Raw genomic sequence first — 23,102 nt, 5'->3', positions numbered from 1 at the left:
GTTTTCTCCTCTGTCTCCTCCACAATCAGCACAGTCAGGGATGGAAACCAAGCCACAGCTGGCTCGGTGTCCAGGCAGGTGGGGGTGAGGCAGAGATACTGGCCGGCTTAACCCAGAGACAGTCTTGACTCTCTCCGGTGGGGAGAGAGCAGAGTCAGGTGCGGCTGAGCTTGAGTCTCGGGAAGAAGAGCCGGCCCGCAGCCCCCAGCTTGGCTGTGTGATCTGATCACGGCCATGGGAGGGTCAGGGAGCTTGGAACAGCCAAAGAGGCTGGACCGGAAAAGACAGAGCCAGCTGTTTGAGCAGCAGTGACCTCAGGCCACGTTATTTGCTGGCAATTAACTGCCGGCTGGAGGCAGGCAGGGCTCGGGGCGCAGCTGCCTACATGTTCGTGCAGAAAAGTGAGGATGTGGATTTTGGAGCCTGGAGCCATTCCAGTAACAAAATGTCACTGTTGGAAGGATGAAGGTGACCTCTACCCTCCTGGCCCCAGCCCAGCCACAGTGACTCCACCGGGCCGGGGGCTGCTCTGCAGGACGCCGGGGTGTGCTCTGGTTCCTGTCTGATGCTGATACCTGAGCTGGCCTGAGAGGCTGGGAGCAGAGAGAGGGCCAGGCTGGGAGGGGAGTTTTTCTTCTCCACATCAGCTCTGCTCCACGGCCAGCCCTCGCCAGGCCATCCTTGCTGGGCACTTGCTTGTGAAATAAGGTTTGTGTGGAGCCCTAGACCAAGGCCACAGGTGCAGAGTGCCACACCAAGGTCATCTCCAGAACTAACAGAGGCCCATAGCAACTGTTGCCATGAGCCCCCCTGACTTGCGACCCAGGGACTGAATCCCCGTCTCTTGCATCTCATGCATTGGCAGGTGGGTTCTTTACCTCTAGTGCCACCTGGGAAGCCCCAGCTATGTTAGACTCATCTCCAGCTCAGCCGAAGGCCTTCTCTGGTGCACTCACAGCTGACCCCTGCACCCCAGCGCTCTGCAGCCTGACCCCCACTTCCGAGTGGGCCAGGTGGTGGGTAGCCAGGTGACCAGCCCCTAGTCCTCACCTCTGTGTTTCCCTTTGCACCCAGAATGCCAACCATGGACCCCGAGTCACGACAAGCTGAGTACCCACTCCCTGTGTGGGAGCCCTCCAGGAAGTGGGGACAGAGGCGGCCGGGACAGGGGAAGGGCCTGGACCAAGCCAGGGTGATGGCCGTGTGACCTCGGGCAAGTCTGTTTTTCTGGGGCTGCGGTGAGGGTGGGATGTTTCACCCCTTGGCCGCCAGGGAGCCCCTTCCTGTGCAGCCCCTAACCTAAGCAAGGCCAGGGAGGAGGAGGCTGACGGGAGGATCTTAGAGGAAGGGGCTGAGTCTCGCAGGCGACCGACCGTGTGCTGTCCTGGTGGGGTGCAGAGCCGAGTTCAGCCCAGGCCCCAGCTGGGAGACTGGGGCCCTGGGTGACTGCATGGGGCACCTTCTGGACGGCTCCTGGGGCTACTCATACCTGATTCCCCAAGAGCCTGGCAAGGGTCCTCTTGCCCACTCCCCGCCTCCACTGCCCCAAATCAAGCAGACAAGCAGAGGCCCTCTCTGACGGGGCAGAGTCAGGGTTCCCCAGGCCTCGGCTGTAGGACCCATTCCTTTGACACGCGCAGGCGGTGACACCAAGATCAGAATGCCACCAACGGATGAGGCTGTGACCACCTGTCTGGGTGACTGGTGGGGCCCTGACAAAGTAAGGAATGGGTGAGAAAACAGCCTGGGGAGGGACTTCCCTGGCAGCCCAGTGGTTAAGACTCCGTGCTTCCAATGCAAGGGGCACAGGTTTGATCCCCGGTCAGGGAACTAAGATCCCACATACCATATGGGGTGGCCGTCCCACTTCTCCAAAAAAAAGGAAGAAACCAGCTTGGGGAGGACATGGTCAAAACCATGGACATGGAGATCCAGGCACCCTTTCTGCCACCCTGTCCCCTGCTTCTATTGAGAGAGTGGCCCAGCCAAGATGTGGGGACCCTGGGAGTCACGGCCCTAAGAATAACTCCATTTATTTAGGCTCCTTCTCAAAGGAGCTGGTGCTGGTGATGCAAATGATAATTATAGCCACACTTGATGATCTTTATATAATGTGGTGACTCGTTTCCTAAGACCTAAAATACTGTCTTGTTCTCTTCATGCTTCCCCCCAGCCCCCCATATGGGGATGGGGACATTAAGGTGGCCGGGAGGGGCCAGGTGACTTCCAAGGGGTCCCCGAGCAGGCTGCACGAGATACAGTTTCTACTCCAGCCCTGACTGCCCGGGTTAATGAAGCCCAATGGAAGTGCTGCAACTTGGGGTCCCCTCATTTTCAAAACTGGTTCTAGAACTTCTTCCTTCAACTCCCTCCCCTAAATATAAAAGAAGCCCTAATGAAGACCCAGCTGAGCCTGAACCACCCATTCTCATCTTCATCTGACTGAAGATGTGAGCGTTCAGAGCCCGCATTCAAAACTCTAAAAACATCCCTTGCTTTCGGTCAGGGTAGCATCTGTCTTGGTCATTGTCTTGGACTGGGCTGGCCTGAATGACCCGGCTCATTCACGCAGGCTGCGCTAAAAAAGAAGAGCTGGCATGAATAATTTAAATCTTGCTCCCTTTCCCCTTTTGCAGATTTCCGACTTCTCGCTGATCATGATTTCGGCACCAGCGAAGACGTACTATTCCTGTCCCTGATGAACATTTCCTTCTGGGGAAAGTGACTCTGAGGGGCTGCAGATGTGCTGGAGGAAGGGCTCGGGCCGGGACAGATGCCGTGCCCGTGGGAGCCGGCTGGCCCTCGCCCGGCAGCTCGAGGGAAGCTTTTGATGTCGGGCCCCTTCCTCGGCCTGAGCTAAGCTGGACATAGACTCTTCGGATGCCTGGTCTTTCATCTCCCCCTCTCCTCTTCAGGGGCCACTTTAGATAGCATTCCACTCACTGCATTTCTCCTTTAGCTGACTCAAGGTTTCAAAAGGAAGTCAGACACGGAGGGGGAGAGAAGAAATGAAACCAGGAAGGAAACTCCAGAAACCACAGAACGCTTTTAAACTGCCTTAAGCATCCCTGCTTGCCTCCAAATGGGAGCCTGGGTTTTAAAATATCTACTTGGGTTAACCAGAGAAAAAGTCTGATAGCCGTCTTCTTGGTTAAAACATTCCGATGTTCAGTAATTCAGGGGCTGTGGGCCAACAGGTGGATGACTCAGGGTCTGCCCCCTCACCTGTGTTCAGTCCCCAGACTGGGTCTGTTTCTGATTCTTTCAAGGGTCGGACAGGGAAAAGCAAAGGAAGAAGACACCAGGTTTTGAGGTTTGCTGTCTATAAGCCCTGGGCTCCACACTCCTAGATAGGTGTGTGTGTGTGTGTGTGTGTGCGCGCACACACACAAGCACTTTCTCCTGACCTCACTTTCGAGGGGATGCCTCTCTGAAGTGTCTAGTTAGTGATACTGGGGCACAGAGACCATTGGTTCTGTGTAGATGGAAGTGAACGCAGGCAGGAGGGTCAAGGTGGGGCTGAAAAGGACGATAGCATCTCATAGCAGCCTGTCCAGCAGCCCCTGTGGCCCCTGTCCTGCCACCAGGCCCAGGGAGATGAGAGGTCTGTTTTCTGACCTTCCAAAGCTCAGAAGGGTGAAAGGTGTGCTCCGGGGCCACAGGCCCAAGCTTCTGGCCTTCCTGGGTCTTCGCATCTTCCCTGCATGGTTGCTCCCCTCCACCTACCTCCCCAGGGCAGGTCTCAGACCACGTGATGGTCTGGCTGTGACTGGGGAGGCCGGATGGCGGGACAGGTCTCACAGATGGACGGTGTAGGAAGGGGAGGCTGCGGTCGGTGCTGGGCGGGTCGGTTATGAACCCCTTGGCTCTCCTCTGGTCCCCAAGGACGCCAAGGGGAAGAGCCCAGTGGCCCCAGCCCCTGTAAGCCTCTGTCCCATCACAGCTGGACCTCCCTGCCCCCATCACACTGCATCCCTGGTCACTCAATCAGGCCCTGTATTCTCTCTTATCCAGCTTACAGTGGTCTGATCAGGGGCATCAGCAGGCTCACTGGGACTCTGGCGTGGGGGACATTGTTGGAGACGGGCTGGCTCAGGGCACCCCTGTCCTATGGCTGGAAGGACAGGTCAGGTCAAAGCCAAGCTCTGGAGGCTGGTCCCTGTGGGCCTTCAGCCCCTCCCCCTTTCCCCAGGAGCCACATCCGCATGGCCTGCACCTTGCTCTGGGCGATCCTCAGAGCAGAACTAAGAACTTCTTCCAGGCAGGGGAGAGCGGTCCCGCTGAGCCTGGACCGCAGACTGCTGCATCCAGAGCTAAAACTAGGTTATGGCTGGTGAGAGAGGCCCGGGGCTCAGCCCCTCCAGATGGAGCTTCCTCTCCCTGGTCGGATGTGCGGGTCCCAGGCTGCTGGGTCAGCAGTGGGCACGTAAAGACGGGCGGGGGGTGGGGACTGACCTCAAGGCTTCTTCTCGTCACCTGATTCCTGTAGCTCAACCTGGTTCCTCACTGAGACTCAGACTGGATCTGCCTTGACCCTTCCTGTCTATGTCTGAATGTTTTGCAGCTTCCCTCCCCTGCCCTGGTGGCTCAGATGGTAAAGAATCCGCCAGCAGTGCAGAAGACCTGGGTTCGATCTCTGGGTGGAAAAGATCCCCTGGAGGAGGGCATGGCAACCCACTCCAGTATTCTTGCCTGGAGAACCCCATGGACAGAAGATCCTGGCGGGCTACAGTCCATGGGGTTGCAAAGAGTTGGGTGTGACTGAGCGACTAACACTTCTTAATTACTGTCCACACAGGGCTTGTGGTTGGGGACATGAAGGGGGAGATGCCAGCCGGGCCCCAGGGAGCCTGATCTGTTGACAGGTGCCCAGGAGGGAGGGAAGGAGGGAGGGTCAGGCCTGGGAGTCCAGAGTGGGACTCCGGCTTCTGCCTCCTCGGGTATAGCCCTGACTTCCTTCCCTGGTGCTCAGGGTCAGCGGTGGTGGTGGGGGGCACTCTTCCCAGCTTCCCAGGGGGTGTTTGTCAAGGAGCCTGTACCTACCCCACCCATGAAACAAACACCTGCCTGAACGATCCCACCTGAGTCTGACCAAGCTTCTACATCCAACTCCCAAAGCATCATCAGGACGGCATGGGAAAGTCCAGACGGGGAGGGAGCAGAGCCATCAATGAAATGGCTTCCTCCAGCAGGTACATTGCGAGGAAGAGTCAGAGATTGATGGGGAGCGGAGAGACCGAGAGAGACCCGAGGGACAACTCGGCTGACTTTAACACACAGACCTCACTTCCATCCTGATTCAAATAAACTGAAAAAAAAAAAAAAAAGAATAGCTTATGGCTCAACGGGGGAAATCTGAAATTGCCTGGTTATTTCATGATATTAAGGATCGGCTCTTAATGGTTTCTAGGTGTGATAATGGTCTTGTCGTTACCCTTTCTAAAAAGAGAATCCTGATTTTTGAGGTATACCCTGAGGCACTGACAGATGCCATGCTGTCTGGGGTCTTGGGTGGGGGCGGGGCAGGGGGCAGGCAGAGAGGATTGGCTCTGAGATGGTGGAGGTGAGTCTGGGTGATGACACGAGCTTCATGAAAACGTTCTTTCATTTTAGCCTATGTTTGAAAATCGCCATGATAAAACCTGGACAGAGGAAGAAGAGGAGGAGGCAGGAAGGAGGTGAGGGAGCAGCTTTGCCACCACCAGCGAGGTGTCCTCCTGGCTTAGGTCCTAATAAGAACCTGGAGACGGTGGCAAACAGCCGGCCCGTGGCCGCCCACCCCTCCCCAGCCTGCCCTCTGCAGGCCTCAGAGCCGGGGCCGGTGTCCCCGAGTGGGGCTCTCAGCACAGAGCCTGGTCGGGGGGTCAGGGGGGAAACAGGTGGTCGGAGGCCCCGGGCAGGTGGCCCCCTCCTCCCTGCTGGTGGGCAGGCACTCACCGCAGAGAGGCAGCCCCTGTCCTCGCGGATGACGGCGCCAAAGCCCAGGAAGCCGGTCACCATGACGAGGGCGCCCGCGAAGATGAGGATGTAGGCAGAGGCGGCGAAGGTGCTGGAGGCCAGGACGCCGAGGTAGCCGCTCTTCTCCACCAGGGTCCAGACGCCCACGGCCATAACCGCGGCGCCCCCCACCTGCGGGACACGGGGTCTGAGCACCCACTCCGCATGGGACCCTTCTCGCCCATCCACTCGCTTGGTCCTTGGAGGAGCCCGAGGGAAGGGTCTGGCTGCCCATTTTGCAGATGGGGAAACAGAGGCTTGTCCATGGTCGAGGGGAGAAGCAGGGACAGGGCAAGAATCCAGGTCTGGCCTCCCAGTCCCGTTTCCCACCATGATGCCCGAGCATCTCTGTCACGAGTCAGGGACACTTCAGTCGTGGGGACCCCTCCTGCCATTCTGCCGCTCGTGTCCCCAGAGGGGCGCTTTCACAAGCCCCCTTCTCATCGCCCTGGGGGGCCACACGACTGGGCTTCTTCCCTGCGCTCTGCCAATGGAGGACAAGCCCCCAGAAGAAGGGGAGCTGCCTGAGGGCCACCTCTAATGGGAGACACGGGGCAGGGCTGGCTCCAGCTCTGGGCCCTGGCCTGTGGCTCAACCGTGCTGCCCCCTCGGCAGAAGGGACACATGCCCCACAGACTGGAGTCGCTCTGGGACAGCAGGACATTGAGCAGGAGGGGAGGAGTCCTGTTTGCTGACTGATCCTTTCTAGCCCTGATCCCAGGAAGGGGCCCTGGGAACACACCTGCCCTGTTCCTCCTACAGTGAGGCTCAGTGACCCTTCCTGTGATGCCGGGCAGAGTGTGTGTGCCTGTGTGTGTGTCCTCCAGGGGCCGGACGGGGACCTTTGCGGGCGAGTGGGGGCTCCTTAACCATGAGTCTGCCCCAGACACCTTTAGGACTCAACTTCCCATGTCCTCTCTTCCGAGCTTTACAAGAGTCCAGGAGGCTCAGGGCAGGTAGGTGGGAGCGCACATTTCCCCTCTTTTGCACATGAAGAAATGGAGGCTGGAGGGACTAGAATGTGCTCACGAGCACAGCCCTCAAGTTTCAAGACTGAGACGAAGATCCAGGTCTGCCGAGGGCCAATCCGAGTATGCCATCCTGGGACTGCGCACTCTGGGCTGGGAGGCTCTCGACTCACTCCTGCTTTTCAGATACACGTGTTTCCTTCTAAGGACCATTTCATCCCCCTTAGCACCTCCAGCAGGTTAAGAGAACCACCTCTGAGTGGAATCCACCTGCTCTGATTCCATGACACATTTTTTTCCTCACAGTGTAACATCTCTAAGATCAAGATTTTTTGCAGTCCGTTGGACTGCAAGGAGATAATGCTATTCAATCCTAAAGGAAATCGACCCTGAATATTCATTGGAATGACTGATGCTGAAGCTCCAGTACTTTGGCCACCTGATTCAAAGAGCCGACTCATTGGAAAAGACCCTGATGCTGGGAAAGACTGAAGGAGGAAGGAGAAGGGGACGACAGAGGAGGAGATGGTTAGGTGGCATCACGGACTCAGTGGACATGAATTTGAGCAAACTGCAGGAGATAGCAAAGGACAGGGAAGCCTGGTGTGCTGCAGTCCTTGGGCTCCCAAAGAGTCGGACACGACTGAGTGACTAAACACCAACAACAAAGATCAAGATACATCTTACGGTTGATGGCATCTGACAACCACACTTGGCAGCACTCCTGCCTTGTACTGAAAACAAGGGTGTATCTTCCAAGTGATGGTATCTTAGATTTGATGAAATCCTGGCCTATGACGGACTTTCCAGTCCTCTGAGGGCATGGGCTATCTCTGGCCATGCAATCTCCGTGACCAGTAAGGGATTTCCTACAACTGGGTCCGTGGGATTGTGTCAAGTGAGGGTTTCCAGCAAAATATTCAGCACATATTCTTTCTGCCCCTACAGTCCACCTGAGAAGGTTGGGGTTGAGGGCCTCAGCTGTGCATAACTAGCTGTGTGACCTAAAGATGGTCCCTGAACCTCTCTGGGCCTCATGTCTCCATCTCTCAAACAATGGAGGTGTATTAGGCCAGGGGTTCCCAACCTCTAATCACCAAGGGCCCCTTTAATGACTTTCTCCCAGGGGTCTTAGGTTTTGAAGGGCTTCTGTCTACCAAACGCAGTGTATTACATGATAATTCATTTCTCATTTCTTATTAATCAAAGGCACATGCTACTACCAAGAAGAGATTCTGAGCAGCACGAAACAGCCAACGTGACCACGCTGAGTGGCTCTAACTTTTAGCACGTGTAGGGTCTTTAGAGAAACCTGCACATCATCCACGAGGCTTGTCGACCCCACAGGCTTACACTGGATCTAGAACCACCCAAAGGGACGGGCATGGACTGCCCCGGGGACACCTAACCCACTGAGAATCTGGTAAACAGCTCTGCACACAGTGCCCAGAGAAGTGCCATCCACATGAACTAACGTGCCCTGCTTCAGGGGTCGTGGTCCCATCTTGCATAGACAACGACCCCAGCGTAGATGCCTCTGGGGGCCCCCGCCATCTCTCATCCCATAAGACAGCACTCCTCAGTCGGGCTGCGCTGCCTGGGGACCCCGGAGCATCACACAGGTGACTGGGGGTGGGACTGCCATGGTTCCTTTACCAAGTTCCAGTAGCTTCCAGTTGAGAACCATTACATAGTTTCCTAGTTAACAGGGGTCAGTGTTCTGTCCCCCTTCCCTGAGCAGGACCCCAAGAACACCTTCCCTTTGGGCCACCATCTGGAGGCGCCTGGCCGGGCTCTGGACTGCCCACCTCCTTCCCTGTCTGCGTCAGGGTGCTTGCAGTGATGGGAGCTTTGGGGTATAAGGTGGGGTAACGAGGACCAGGATTTTCAGTCCAAAGGGATGAAAATCAGATTATGCAAGAAAGGAAAAGACTGTGTGCTCCCAGGAGAGGAGCACACTGACCCCTAAAGGAAGAGCGCATCCTGCGGTCACAGATGGGCTGGGGTCTCACAAGGCAGGTGGGGCCGCAGATTAGGCACGGTGGCAGCAGGCCCCTGCCCACACAGGAGGGTCTGGGTGGACACAGTGCCCTGATTTGGGTCTGGAAAGCAACAAACCCAGACTGGTTCTGACATCCAGAAATCAGGAGGCGAGTCCGAGTCAGTGGGGCCCCCAACCCTCCCCTGGGGTATCCCATGCATCTTCTGGGGACACGGAGTGGGTTTCAAGTCCTCCAGGGGGATGTCCTCCTTGGGATCCAGTTGGCTCTTTAGAAAATCATCTTTAGGGACTTCCCTGGTTAGTCTAGTGGTTAAGACTTTGCCTTCTAATGCAGGGGGAGTGGGTTTGATCCCTGGTCGGGGAGGTAAAATCCCATATGCCTTGTGGCCCAAAGCCCAAAAGACACACAAAAAAACCCAGAGCACTCATAGCTTTCGCCAAGCAGTTCTGAGATGTCAGGTCAGCAGAAAGAGCAGTGGAAGAGGCCCCGGGGGAGGATGATTCGGGCTGGAGCCAAATGACCCCACTGAGCTGGGCAGACGGCTATTTGCATAGAGTTGATCCAACAGCATTTGGCTCTTTGCAGAAACTGGGTTGGTTTCCTGTGGAATATTAGGTACATCTTTCAAAACCAGAGCCTGCAGCCAATCAGCCAGAAAAACCCTGCAGAGGGTGAAGCTGGCCTTCTTACCCACGAGGACACACACAGGCCGGGAGGGGCGGCAGGGCACCCAGGCCGTGTAATTTTAGGAACGGCCCATTTATAGAAGAGAAACATGGCCAAAAAGTCGCTTGTCATCACAGGGAGGATTAGCCTGAGTGGCCTGCACACGCTGGTTCGGAGAGACCTCAGGCTGCAGGCAGAAAAGGAAAGCAGGCAGAATGGAAAAGTTACTGCATGTTTTCCTTGTCTTGTGTGGCCGCTGAAAGGCTTTCTGTGCTGGGGTTGGTGGAGGACCGGCCGGTGGAGCAGGCCCAGGATGGTGGGGGTCCCAGTGGAGGGACCCTGGACAGGAGTGGGATCGCCCAGGTGACAGTGTTGTCCTCTCCCTTAAGTGTTTGCTGCAGGCCTCCAGGGGCCAAGCACCACCTGGACTGGAAGGACTGGGAGCTGGATGTGAGTTCACCCAGTCAGAACCACTTCTGTCCTCCAGCTCCCCACCCCTGGCAGCCTCATCAACGGGACCGCCACTGCCCAAAGCAACCAGCCCCCCAGGGTCACTCTGGACTCTTCACTCTCCTGCAGGGACAGCAGGGGCCTGTCCCCCTCTGACCTCATAGCTCACCATCTGCCACCCCAAGTGCTGCCACAGCTTTTCGTCCCCCCACCCCACCCTGGAGAAGGCTCTTGAGAGTCCCTTGGACAGCATGGAGATCAAGGACATCAAACCAGTCCATCCTTAAGGAAATCAACCCTGAATACTCATTGGAAGGACTGATGCTGAAGCTCCAATACTTTGGCCACCTGATGCGAAGAGGGGACTCATTGGAAAAGACCCTGATGCTGGAAAAGCTTGAGGGTGAGAGGAGAAGGGGATGACAGAGGATGAGATGGTTGGATGGCATCACTGACTCAATGGACATGAATTTGATCAAGCTCCAGGAGATAGTGCAGACCAGAGGAACCTGGCATGCTGCAGTCCATGGGGTCGCAAACAGTAGGACATGACTTAGCACCTGAACAACAACAGCCCACCCTGTATGGCCTCCTGGTCCCTGCTCACTCCAGAGGCAGTGTGTGTGCTTCCAGGGCTGACCAGCTGGGATCCCCACCGAAAAATCGCCCCCAGCACCCAGCACCCAAGGCCCCCAGCCCAGACTCAGGCGTGGATTCCTCCAAGCAAACTGTCTGGTTTCTGGGATGCATCAGGGACAGCTCAGAGCAGCCACCCCAGGATTCCTCCTGGACCAGCCTCCCCACCATGGCCCTGGGCAGACCAGATGAGCAACCCCGCCCCAAGCAGGGCCTGTCCCCCAGCAGATGCTGCAGCTCAGAGAGGAAGATGCCCAGGCACCATGGGGTCCTGTGACTTCGGCATCTTAAGATGGGACATGGCAGAAACACCAGCCATGGGGCCCCTCATGTTCTTCCTCAGATGGCCTGCTTCAGGAGGTGGGCACAGGCCTCATTCTGTGGGGGTGATGGTGAGCAGTGAAGGCTTCTCCTCTCAGCGGGGAGGTGAGCAGAGTCTCTTCCTTCCCTGAGGACCCTGGAGGGGTGCTCTCAAGACGCCTCTCTCCCCCTGGCTCGGCAAGTCCTCCATCACAGCTGCCTCCCGCCTTGGCCCGTGTCCTCCCACGGGATCCAAGGAATCTCCCAGAGGCCGAGCCCCACGGGCCCCTAAGGGAGATGCCCACCTGGCAGCCAGCACCCCAGACAGCACAGAGCTTCCGGAGCAGAGACGCCTCTCCAGGGAAGGGAGCCGCTGCTCCCCGGTTCTCCCAGCCAGCGCAGCTCCTGAGAGGCTGGGAAAGCCTTGATTATTAACACAGCCAAGCAGCTAATTAAAACAATAAGTTAGAGAGCAACACTGCAAGAGGGATGGGAACTGTAGGGACCCATGTAGGACACAGGAGGGCGAGTAAAACATTTCCTAGCAAGCCTGAGTCACGCTCATTTTAGAATCATAAAAGCATTGGCATTTTGGTTCCTGACCCAGAGCTGTATCCTGCTGGTGAGATGGGCACGATCAACTCTGCGTTAATGGAACTGCATGGTGGGGTGGGGGAGTCAGGGGCAGGTGATGGTGAAGGATGGGGCGCAGGCGTGGGATGAGGCGGGGGTAGGGGTCTGGAGGTGGGGCGGAGCTTAGATGTAGAATGTGAGTGTGTACTGCCATGCTACTTCAGTTTTGCTTATATTCTTCGCACTCTGTGTGTCTAAACTGCCCATGCCATCAAAACACATCTTAATCCGGGTTCAACCCTGACCCCTGGGGACATTTGGGAGTTCACAAGGGCATCAGCGAGGTGGGTCTAAGGCTGTGGTTACATGTCCGTGGTCTATGGAGATGGAAGAGCAGCGGACTCAGAGTCAGAAAGCCCAGAACTGACCTCTGGGAATCATCTCAGCTGACATTTCATCATCTACAGAACGGGAGTGAGGATAATTACAGAGTGCTTGTAGGATCTTTTGGAGAGTGAGATGATTTATAACCCTCAAACTGTGCTGCACTGGCAGCTGGTGGAGGCTTGGTTTAAAATCTCATCAAGACCTTGCACTGCATAACTGGCACCTGAATCTCCCCCCCCCACCAACCCCCATCCCATTGCTCTGGGTGTTTCAAACTTTGGGATGTAACCATTCAGGGCTGTGAGATAAACTTGGTAGGATGGATGTAACCTGCACTAAAGGGCTTCCCAGGTGGCTCAGTGGTAAAGAATTCACCTGCTAATGCAGGAAGCATGGGAGACATGGGTTCGATCCCTGGGTCAGGAAGATCCCCTGGAGGAGGAAATGGCAACCCACTCCAGTATTCTTGCCCGGAGAATCCCATGGACAGAGGAGCCTGGTGGGTTGAGGTCCACGGGGTCACACAAAGCTGGACAGGACTTAGCGACTAACAGCAAGAGCAACAGCACCCTGCACTAAAACGCAGAACAGAACACCCACCATGAGACGGAGGAGAAAATACGAGTGCACAGCACACTGAAAGGTAAGTTTAGCTTCATGGAGGCGTTTCTTGTGCGTTCATGAACTGCTTACATGGGTCGTGATCCCCAAAGCCATCAAGTCAGAGATATGGACACAGAAAGCTTTTGGAGGTTAGGCAGACCCCTTAGTCTAATCCCTGTAGCAACGCAGAGCAGCTAAGCATGCAGTAAGTGCCAGAAATAAGAGGGAAATGTTTTCCTCGATACTAATCTTTAATTCTTACAGGTACTGGTAGTCCCACACGACGTATGAAAACAGCGAGGCTCGGTGGGATGAAGTGATTTGCCTAATGTCTTAGTCTGCTCAAGGTTGCCATGATAAAACACCATAGCTGGGCAACTTAAACAGAAATTTATTTCCATTTCTCACAGTTTTGGAGGTGGGAAGTCCTGAAAATAAGGTGCCGGCTGATTCAGTTTTGGTAAGGATCTTCTTTGCCTACGGACAGCTGTCTTCCCACTGTGTCCTCACGTGTCCTCTGGAGAGTGCTCTCGTCCTCCACTTAAGGCCACCAACCCTATGAATTAGGACCCCACCTTTATGATCTCCTGTGAGTGCATGCATGCTAAGTCGCTTCAGTCGTGTCTGACTCCTTGTGACTCTGTGGACTGTAGCCCGGCAGGCTCCACTGTCCGTGGGATTCTCCAGGCAAGAATACTCCTTCTCCAGGGGATCTTCCCGACCCAGGGATTGAACTCAAGTCTCCTGCATTGGCAGGTGGATTCTTCACCACTAGCGCCACCTGGGAAGCCTCTTATGACCTTCAGTTCAGTTCAGTGCAGTCGCTCAGTCGTGTCTGACTTTTTGCAACCCCATGGACTGCAACACGCCAGGCCTCCCTGTCCATCACCAACTCCCAAAGCTTACTCACATTTATGTCCATTGAGTTGGTGATGCCATCCAACCATCTCTTCCTCAATCGTCCCCTTCTCCTCCTGCCTTCAATCTTTCCCAGCATCAGGGTCTTTTCCATTGAGTCAGTTCTTCACATCAGGAGGCCAAAGGATTGGAGTTTCAGTTCAACATCAGTCCTTCCAATGAATATTCAGGACTGATTTCCTTTAGGATGGACTGGTTGGCTCTCTTTGCAGTCCAATGGACTCTCAAGAATCTTCTCCAACACCACAGTTCAAAAGCATCAATTCTTCGGCGCTCAGCTTTCTTTATAGTCCAACTCTCACATCCATACATGACTACTGGAAAAACCATAGCCTTGACTAGACAGACCTTTGTTGGCAAAGTAATGTCTCTGCTTTTTAATATGCTGTCTAGATTGGTCATAACTTTTCTTCCAAGGAGTAAATGTTTTTTAATTTCATGGCTGCAATCACCATCTGCAGTGATTTTGGAGCCCCCCAAAATAAAGTCTGTCACTGTTTCCCCATCTATTTGCCATGAAGTGATGGGACCAGATGCCATGATCTTAGTTTTCTGAATGTTGAGCTTTAAGCCAACTTTTTCACTCTCCTCTTTCACTTTCATCAAGAGGCTCTTTAGTTCTTCTTCACTGTCTGCCCTAAGGGTGGTGTCATCTGCATATCTGAGATTACTAATATTTCTCCTGGCAATCTTGATTCCAGCTTGTGCTTCATCCAGCCCAGTGTTTCTTATGATGTACTCTGCATATAAGTTAAATAAGCTGGGTGACAATATACAGTCTTGACGTACTCCTTTCCCAATTTGGAACCAATCTGTTGTTCCATGTCCAGTTCTAACTGTTGCTTCCTGACCTGTATACAGATTTCTCAAGAGGCAGGTCTTATGACCTTACTTAACCTTCAGATCAGATCAGATCAGTCGCTAAGTTGTATCCGACTCTTTGAGACCCCGTGAATCGCAGCACGCCAGGCCTCCTAAACGTCCTGTCTTCAAATAGAGCCTCACTGACGATTCAGGCTTCAACACATGAATCCCAATGGGTCACAATTCAGTCCACAGCACCATGACAGTAAACAATAGGCTCTGAATTTGAGCTGGAACTTGAGCCTGAGTCTTCCTGGCATGCTCTACTGTGTCACTAATTCATGGGCTTCCCAGATGGCACTAGTGGTAAAGAACCTGCTTGCTGATGCAGGAGACATAAGAGCTGTAGGTTGGATCCCTGTGTCGGGAAGATCCCCTGGAAGAGGGCACAGCAACCCACTCCAATATTCTTGTCTGGAGAATCCCATGGACAGAGGAGCCTGCTACAGTTCATAGGATTGCAAAGAGTTGGACACAACTGAAGCGACTTAGCACATACCCCCAGGACACTGGGAACACGCAGGACTCGGAGCTGGAGGCAATGGATGACATCAGAGCCGATGGTCAAGCACACAACTCAGGGATCAGAGAGAGGTGCCTCCAGCTCTGGGGCTTTGGGCAGATGGCTTCCCCCTTGGTAACCCGGGGCTCTCACAGAGCTGTTCACAGCCCCGGGGCACTGGGAGGTTATCTAGGATGATGCAGGTGGAAGCACAGCCCAGGGAGCCCTCAGCTGTGAGCTCCACGGACGCAGGCAGCTTTATCCACAGACATACTCCAAGGGCCCACAGCAGGGCTTGGCACTTAGCATCTGCTTAATAAATGCCATGGACTGGATTTTCAATTATCGTTGACCAGAATACCTGGATGTCAGCTCCAGCTTGCTTATCACAACAATACAGTAAGGAGGAATCTGAACTGACTGAGCCTGCTCCCTGTTGGTGACGAGGATAACGGAGGTACGGCCACCAGGGCTGATCCGAGCATGGCAAGGGATGATCCACGGAAGGTCTTTATCCAGGGGAGTCCCCACAAATCTTCCCACTAGGAGAACCTGGGCTTTCTTACTCTCTCCCAGCCGGATCTGGACGGTGTACCAAGGAGATGCACGGGGCAGGATCACTGTTCTGACAAGGAAGTGTTTGGAGTGTTCACCCCAATCAATCTGCCTCTGCCGTCTAGGGCACCTTCCGCGGCTGTGCTTGGGGTGGGGGGAGGGGCTGCTGCTGCTGCCGCTGCTAAGTTGCTTCAGTCATGTCCGACTCTGTGCGACCCCATGGACTGCAGCCCACCAGGCTCCTCCATCCATGGGATTTTCCAGGCAAGAGTACTGGAGTGGGGTGTCTTGCCTTCTCTGGTGGGGAGGGGCGGTGGACGGCAAATGGGGGGTATCTGGGGACCCTCCCTGGTGCTCTACACAGATTCCATGGGGAAGGGGGAAGAGGTGGGGATCTCTGGGGGGTGGAGAGCACCCACAGTGCAGACACTGGCTCTGATATGCGTCTTATAAGAGGGGCTGCTCCGAGGGGAGGACCAGCCACTGGACTCTGGGGTGTGTGGAAGGGGTCCTCGAGGACAAGATCTCTCCCTGGAGAATTCTTGAAAATTCCCAGGGACTCTGTGTGCCGCCGAATGCATGGGGCTGGGCTCTGCCGTGGGAGAAGGAAGACCAGGGGTCTGTCCCATGTCTATTGAGATAGTAGGGAGTCCGGGGGACAGATGCCAGAACCTCAAAGCTTGAACCTTTGAAACTGACCATCCCCTGCATGGGGAGGAGACTTGGCTGACTGAGTCCCTGGAGGCTGGGCCGTATTCAGCCAGACCCCCCGGGCAGGGGTATTTTTAACTCAGAGCAGGAGGTCTGTGTGGGGAGCTGACTTTGGACTTTTGGCCTCCAGAGCTATGAGACAACAAATTTCTGTTGTCTGAAGCCACCCAATTTATGCTCCTTTGTCAAGGCTCCTCAGCAGCCCAAGACAGTAAGATACTGGGACAATTTTTCCTTATTTATATTTTTCAGTATTTTAAGATTATTAAAGTAGACACATCAGACTTTCATGATCAGGAAAAGCATACTTCTTCTTTAAAAAAAAAACCCTCACTCAGCGAGTATCCTAAACACCCCAATGGATTTATCTCTGGGAATCGGAAGTGTCTACACCCACAGAGCATACTGATCACATCCACGTGACTTTATTGTTCTACTGTCTTCCTCTATACAACTTCACTATTCCAGGAAACACTTGCCCAGGAAGATAAAAGGTGCAAATAAAATGAGTTTATGGTTTGTTTCAGGAACTTTGCGTTTAAACATGTATCAGATTGTTCAACTTCTGAATAGATAGCATCACATGTCTCCCCTCCAAGACTCTTTGAAACCTTGCCTCAGTGTGTGCATCAAATCTTAACTGCTGCACCAGGACCCTTCCCCATATTAAGCAATTTCATTTATCTTAGTGAAAGACCGAAAAGGCAGACACAGCCTATCTCTGCCTCTGCCTTTCCGAGATGCTTCCAAGACTGTATCTTTTGCCATGGTAACAAGGAAATCTAGCCCAGCCTCATCAGCAGGTTGATCTGGTGGCATTTGGGGCCTTCTACATCTCATGTATCCAAAATACTGCATTTATTGAGTGCCTTCTGTGTGCAGAGACGGAATCAAGCACTTTACATACAGACACCGTTTCAGGGCATCTGTGAAACACACCAATAAAAGATAAACTGAGGCACATTCAAAATCTGAGGTTGATTTGAACAAAATCTGAGGTTGATTTGAATCTAGGCGGCGTCCCATCGAGCAGTTGAAAAGGAGCTCTTAGAGACGTATAACATGAAAGATTTTTCCAGGCAGGAGGGACAGGGAACAAGCACATTATTCAGGCAAAAATGCAGGTTTGTCACTGCAGAGCTAACTTTTGTTTAGCTGGGGATTCACTGGAAGGACTGATGCTGAAGCTGAAGCTTCAATACTTTGCCCACCTGATGCAAACAGCAGACTCATTGAAAAGACCCTGATGCTGGGAAAGACTGAAGGCGGGAGGAGAAGGGGGCGACAGAGGATGAGATGGCTGGCCGGTATCACCGACTCAATGGACAAGAGTTTGAGCAAATTTCGGGAGACGATAAAGGACAGGGAAGCCTGGCATGCTGCAGTCCATGGGGTCGCAGAAAGAGTTGAACACGACTTACTGATGAACAACAACAGCCTCAGACAGCACAGATGAGCTGCTCACAGCAGAGCTGCCCACGCTGCCCACACCCTAGCCCTCCAGGCCCAGTGAGACCATCTCACAAAGTGATATACACACTCCAGTATCTGGCTACTTTGGGCACCTGATGGTATTCTGCTCCCGGTTACCCGGAGAGTTGTCTCAAGTGGACAGACTCCTCTGCTCCTAGAGGACCTAGTCTGGGCAGTTTCCTGGGGTGGGGTCACTATGGAGACCATTCCCCAAGCACAGAGGCATCCTGCCCCCCGCCCTGCTGTTCCCCACCCCACCCCAGGACTTGCGTCTCTCTGCCTCAGGCCTGGAGAATGTGAGTCATAAGAGGCAAATGGGCTTCAAACACAAAGAAGCAGTTATTAGAAGCCGTCACACTTCCCGCCAGGCCCCAGGGCCTCGAGCTATGGCTGGGAAGGCAGAGTGGACCCCGTGGGCTGAGGAGGCTGGGATACAAGCGAGGCCGAGCATCCTTCTCTCAGAGGCCGTGACGCTGCCCATGCCAACCTGTGGACTGAGACTTTCATTCCCTCTCAGTAATAAATGCACACATTTGCTCTCAAGCAGGCAGAGTTTGCCCCTGAGTGGTCTTTGGAAAAGAAAAAAATCCACGCCAGAGTGATAACACAAAACAGCAAAGATGACTTGACTCACTCAGTGCTGGGGTAGCAGGGAGCATGCTGGGGGCACTTACCCAGAAGAAGAAGTTAAAGACGAAGAGCAAATACTTCAGGTAGACGGTCAGCCAGTCATCCTGCTCCACTTTGTAGTGGGCCATGGCTGCTGGGCCTGCAAAGAAGACACATGCGTGGCCAGGGCGTCCAGAGAGTCAGCCTCACCAGCCCAGAGCCAGGCTGCCCAGTGAGGCTCCTTTCAAGGGGCTCCCAAGCCTGTCTGACCGGGGGCTCTGAGGTTGCAGGTATGCAACCCTGAGCAAAGAACAGAAAAACCCAGAGGCCACTGGACATACAATGGAGGTGACCCAGACAGAATTTTCTAGGCCTGTGGATCTTGGTTTGCCCCCTCTGACGTAGGTCTAACCTGCAAGTCTTCCCACCAACTTTGCACCTTCCTGCTGTATTCTTTTTAAATAGGCTTTTCTGGTGGCTCAGATGGTAAAGAATCCGCCTGCAGTGCAGACCTGGGTTTGATCCCTGAGTCGGAAAGATCTCCCGGAGAAGGGAACAGCTACCCACTCGAGTATTCTAGCCTGGAGAATTCCATGGCTGTGCTGGGTCTTAGTGGTGATGTGTGGGATCTTTAGTTGTGACACGTGGGATCTTTAGCTGTGGCATGTGAGCTCTTGGTTGCGGTATGTAGGATCTAGTTCCCTGCCCAGGGATCGAACCTGGGCCCCTCACAATGGGAGTGCAGAGTCTAAGCCACTGGACCACCAGGGAAGTCTCCAGTCCTGTTGTGCTCTTACTCTCTGCCCTGTCTCAGCAGGGTTGCCAGACACAAGTGCGTGAATGCACACAACACACACACACACACACTCAGTGCACCTGCTTTGCAGTGGAATCCTGCATCGTTTGAATAGGACTTTTGCACATGTAGGTGAGGCGTGAACCTCAAACCAGAGCACCGTGCTCGGAAAGGGCCTCAATGATCCCCAGCCCACCTTGCCTGCCCCCAGCACATCGACTTTCCAAAGAAGGAAATGGGTCAGCGGGCTGAGTGGCTTGGCAGGAGGAAGACAAGAGCTCTGGAGCCCAGCTCCTGGGTTCCAATCCTGATCTGTCACAGCCACGTGAGAATCTGGGTAGTTAGGGAACCTCTTGTCCTCCACGTCCTCATCTGGACAGGAGGAAATGATGACGATGCCTGCATAGCGGGATGTCTTGCAGACTCGACGGGATGGTCTCTGTGAGGGGCTGACCATAGTCCCCAGCATGGGGTAAATCTCGGTTGGCTATTTTGATTACCTGGGGCAGGGATTAAAATCAGGATGTCAGCCGTAGAACTCCTAGTCTTTGCCCCAGAGCCATGGTCCCTCCCCTAGCCCTGGTGGATGCCCACTGGTGGGCTCCTTGGGCACTGGCGTCAGTGAGATGAGAAAGTGAAGGGTCACTGTGCCCGGGGGTCTCATTTGCATCTAAGATCCAATAGCAGCCTCTGTGGTCTCTACTCGGGCTCCTCGTCTCCTGGGAACCCGTACACACACACGCTAACACTCAACATAGCTGCTCATGAAGGAACTGCCCCTTTAGGGGGACCTCTTTTATTCCAGACCCAGAGCAGCAAGGCCATCATTCTGCCCACCCCTGTGTCCTTCTCCACAGTTCCCACCACTGTCCAATCGGGCTCTTCCCCCACCGCCTTGCCCACTCTCGGTGACTGGTACTGGTCCGACCCAGATTATTTCCTCCAGAGCCACTGCTCTGTGATTTATTTTGAGCTCAGGGGCTCCTGAGACAAGGCAAGAGGAAGAGAGAAAAGAAGAGGTGGATGTCTTATTTGGGATTTCTATTTGCAGACCTCAAATAAGGTAATTTAAGACTTTGTCTTCTCATTAAAAAAAGACAAAACCCATTTTCTTCCAATTTAGTCTGAGAGGTAGGGTGGCAGAAAAAATACAGAAGGAGAAAAAAGGAAGCGCTATAAAAAAGTGGCTGGAGTTGGCTAGGCGACTGACCCAGGAGCTATTACACAGTCATCATGCAGGTCACCAGGCGGGTCCCTAAAAAGGGACCCTCTGGGCCAGTGGGCTCGGCCTCTCCTGTCTGTATTCTCCTCTCCCTGTGTCTGGTCCTCCCCTCCCAGCCAGGGCCCACTGGATCCATGCACCAGAGCCTTCTCTTGACCCACAAACCGAGGTATCAGGATACTCCGAAGGAAACTGTATTTAAGAGTTCAGGCAGGTGACAGGATTTAACTAAAATCACACATTGCTAATGGCAAAGTTTCAGCCACTAGGGGTAGAGAAGACAGAACCGCAAGGGTCTGTGGAATGTCAGGGTCAGTACAAACCTCTGGGCTCACTTAATCCAAACTTCTGCAGAAGAAATGAGGAAATTAACACACATCTGAGTTAAGTCACACATTTTAACATAACCTCTCTCAAGTCACATGGCTAATGGTTTCCTATCCTCCCTGTTGTGTGCTTCTTCCATGGGGCCCTACCATCTATGGGGCCCTCTGCTGGGGGTGGCAGAGGTCCCCAGAGAAGTATCAGAACCAGCTTGGAGCCAGATGCCTGGATGCGAAATCTAGCCTTGTCATTTCCTGGCTGTGTGACATGGGGCAAGTTACTTAACCTCTCTGTGCAGCTGACACTGAGCATTTATCACGTGCCAAGCCCAGGACTAAGTGCTTTACACACATGATCTCGTTCCAGCTACCCAACAGCCCTAAGAAGTAGTAGTTGTTGTTGTTCAGTCACTCAGTCGTGCCTGACTCTTTGCAACTCCATGGACTGCAGCACACCAGGCTTCCCTGTCCGGAACACCTCCTGGAATTTGCTTAAATTCATGTCTATTGAGTCGAAGATGCCAGATGGATGAGATGGTATGAAATAGAGTTACTCTCATTTTGCTCGATAAACAAACTGAGACTCCAACAGGTTAAATAACTCGTCCGAGTTACAGAGCAAATAAGTGGTAAAACCGGAACAGAACGAGGAGCTTCTGACTCAGCCCAAGCCCTTATCCACCATGCACTGCTGTTGGGACCAGAGCTGCCAGGGGAAGGGAGCTAGAAGGACCGAGGCTGCTGGCTTTCCTAACACTTCCCCCTCAGCCTTAGGACCAGAAGCCCCCATTTCAGTTGGGTACCTGGCCACCTGGAGTGGATGACACTTTCCAGCCCCCCGCCCTGCTGGGTACTGCCAGGATTAACTGATGGCAGAGGGCACGGAAGCATAAGCAGTATATGCACCTTCTTAAAGTAACATTTTTGGGTGAACGTTTCCCGTGTGTTTGAGAAGGTAAACCCTGTCACCATGAGCTGCCATTGTTCTATAGCCATCAATTAGGTCAAACTTTCTAGTTGTGCTTTTTACAGCTTCAGTCTTACTGATTTTATGTCTGCTCGCTCTGCCGCTACTGCTGCTGCTAAGTCGCTTCAGTCGTGTCTGACTCTGCGCGACCCCATGGACTGTAGCCTACCAGGCTCCTCCGTCCATGGGATTTTCCAGGCAAGAGTACTGGAGTGGGGTGCCATTGCCTTCTCCGCTGCTTGCTCTGCTGCTGCTGCTGCTGCTAAGTCGCTTCAGTCGTGTCCGACTCTGTGCGACCCCATAGACGGCAGCCCACCAGGCTTCCCCGTCCCTGGGATTCTCTAGGCAAGAACACTGGAGTGGGTTGCCATTTCCTTCTCCAATGCATGAAAGTGAAAAGTGAAAGTGAAGTCGCTCAGTTGTGTCCGACTCTGTGCGACCCCATGGATTGCAGCCTACCAGGCTCCTCCGTCCATGGGATTTTCCAGGCAAGAGTACTGGAGTGGGCTGCCATTGCCTTCTCTGCTGCTTGCTCTACTGACTCTTAAAAAAGGTATATCAGACTCTCACTAGGACCATGAACTTATATATCTGTCTTCAACTCTGTTTATTGTTTTCTTTGAAACATTTTTTATTAAAATATAATTGATTTACAATATTGTGTTAGTTTCAGGTGTATAGCCAAGTGATTCAACTATATATATATAACAATACATAATATTTAATGATATTATATAATAATATATATACTAATCTGAAAAAGAATATATATACATATATATGTATCAGTTCAGTTCAGTTGGTCAGTTGTGTCTGACTCTTTGTGACCCCATGAACTGCAGCATGCCAGTCCTCCCTGTCCATCACCAACTCCCAGAGTTTGCTCAAACTCATGTCCATTGAGTCGGTGATGCCATCCAACCATCTCATCCTCTGTCGTCCCCTTCTCCTCCTGCTCTCAATCTTTCCCAGCATCAGGATCTTTTCAAATGAGTCAGCTCTTCGAATCAGGTGTTCAGCTTCAGCATCAGTCCTTCCAATGAACACCCAGGGCTGATCTCCTTTAGGATGGACTGGTTGGATCTCCTTGCAGTCCAAGGGACTCTCAAGAGTCTTCTCCAACACCATAGTTCAAAAGCATCAATTCTTTGGTGCTCAGCTTTCTTTATAGTCCAACTCTCACATCCATACATGACCACTGGAAAAACCATAGCCTTGACTAGATGGAACTTTGTTGGCAAAATAATGTCTCTGTTTTTTAATACGCTGTCTAGGTTATATATACATATATATTCTTTTTCTATACATATATATTCTTTTCCTATACATATATATTCTTTTTCAGATTATTTTCCATTATAGGTTATTGCAAGATATTGAGATAGTATATATATATATATTTTTTTTTTTTCTTTTTCAGGTTATTTTCCATTAGAGTTTATTATAAGATATTGAGCATAGTTCTCTTGTATACAATATGTCCTTGTTGGTTAGCTCTGTTCATTTTTGCTTCATATATCTTGGCGTGTATATAGATTTGGTGTTGTGATATCATCCTGATGGGTCAACCCCTTTATCA

General features: G+C 53.1%; 1 protein-coding gene across 3 annotated transcripts in view; it reads right to left on the bottom strand.

Moving 5' to 3' along the window:
* Nucleotides 1–23,102, bottom strand: part of TSPAN11 (tetraspanin 11) — a 64,721-nt gene that overhangs the window by 16,919 nt on the left and 24,700 nt on the right. For all 3 annotated transcript variants that reach the window (XR_011566787.1, XM_070790287.1, XM_070790288.1), the window contains 2 exons: nucleotides 18,281–18,375; nucleotides 5,938–6,129 (listed from right to left, as the gene is read on the bottom strand). Coding sequence is in view for 2 of the 3 variants with exons in the window: in XM_070790287.1 (XP_070646388.1) it covers nucleotides 5,938–6,129; nucleotides 18,281–18,364 (276 nt within the window). In the remaining variant the exon portion in view is untranslated. The remainder of the gene's footprint in view (nucleotides 1–5,937; nucleotides 6,130–18,280; nucleotides 18,376–23,102) is intronic.

This window comes from Bos indicus, chromosome 5 (assembly GCF_029378745.1).
Source record: "Bos indicus isolate NIAB-ARS_2022 breed Sahiwal x Tharparkar chromosome 5, NIAB-ARS_B.indTharparkar_mat_pri_1.0, whole genome shotgun sequence".
NCBI classification, from domain to species: Eukaryota; Metazoa; Chordata; class Mammalia; order Artiodactyla; family Bovidae; genus Bos; species Bos indicus.
This window is presented reverse-complemented; position numbering and strand designations above follow the sequence as displayed.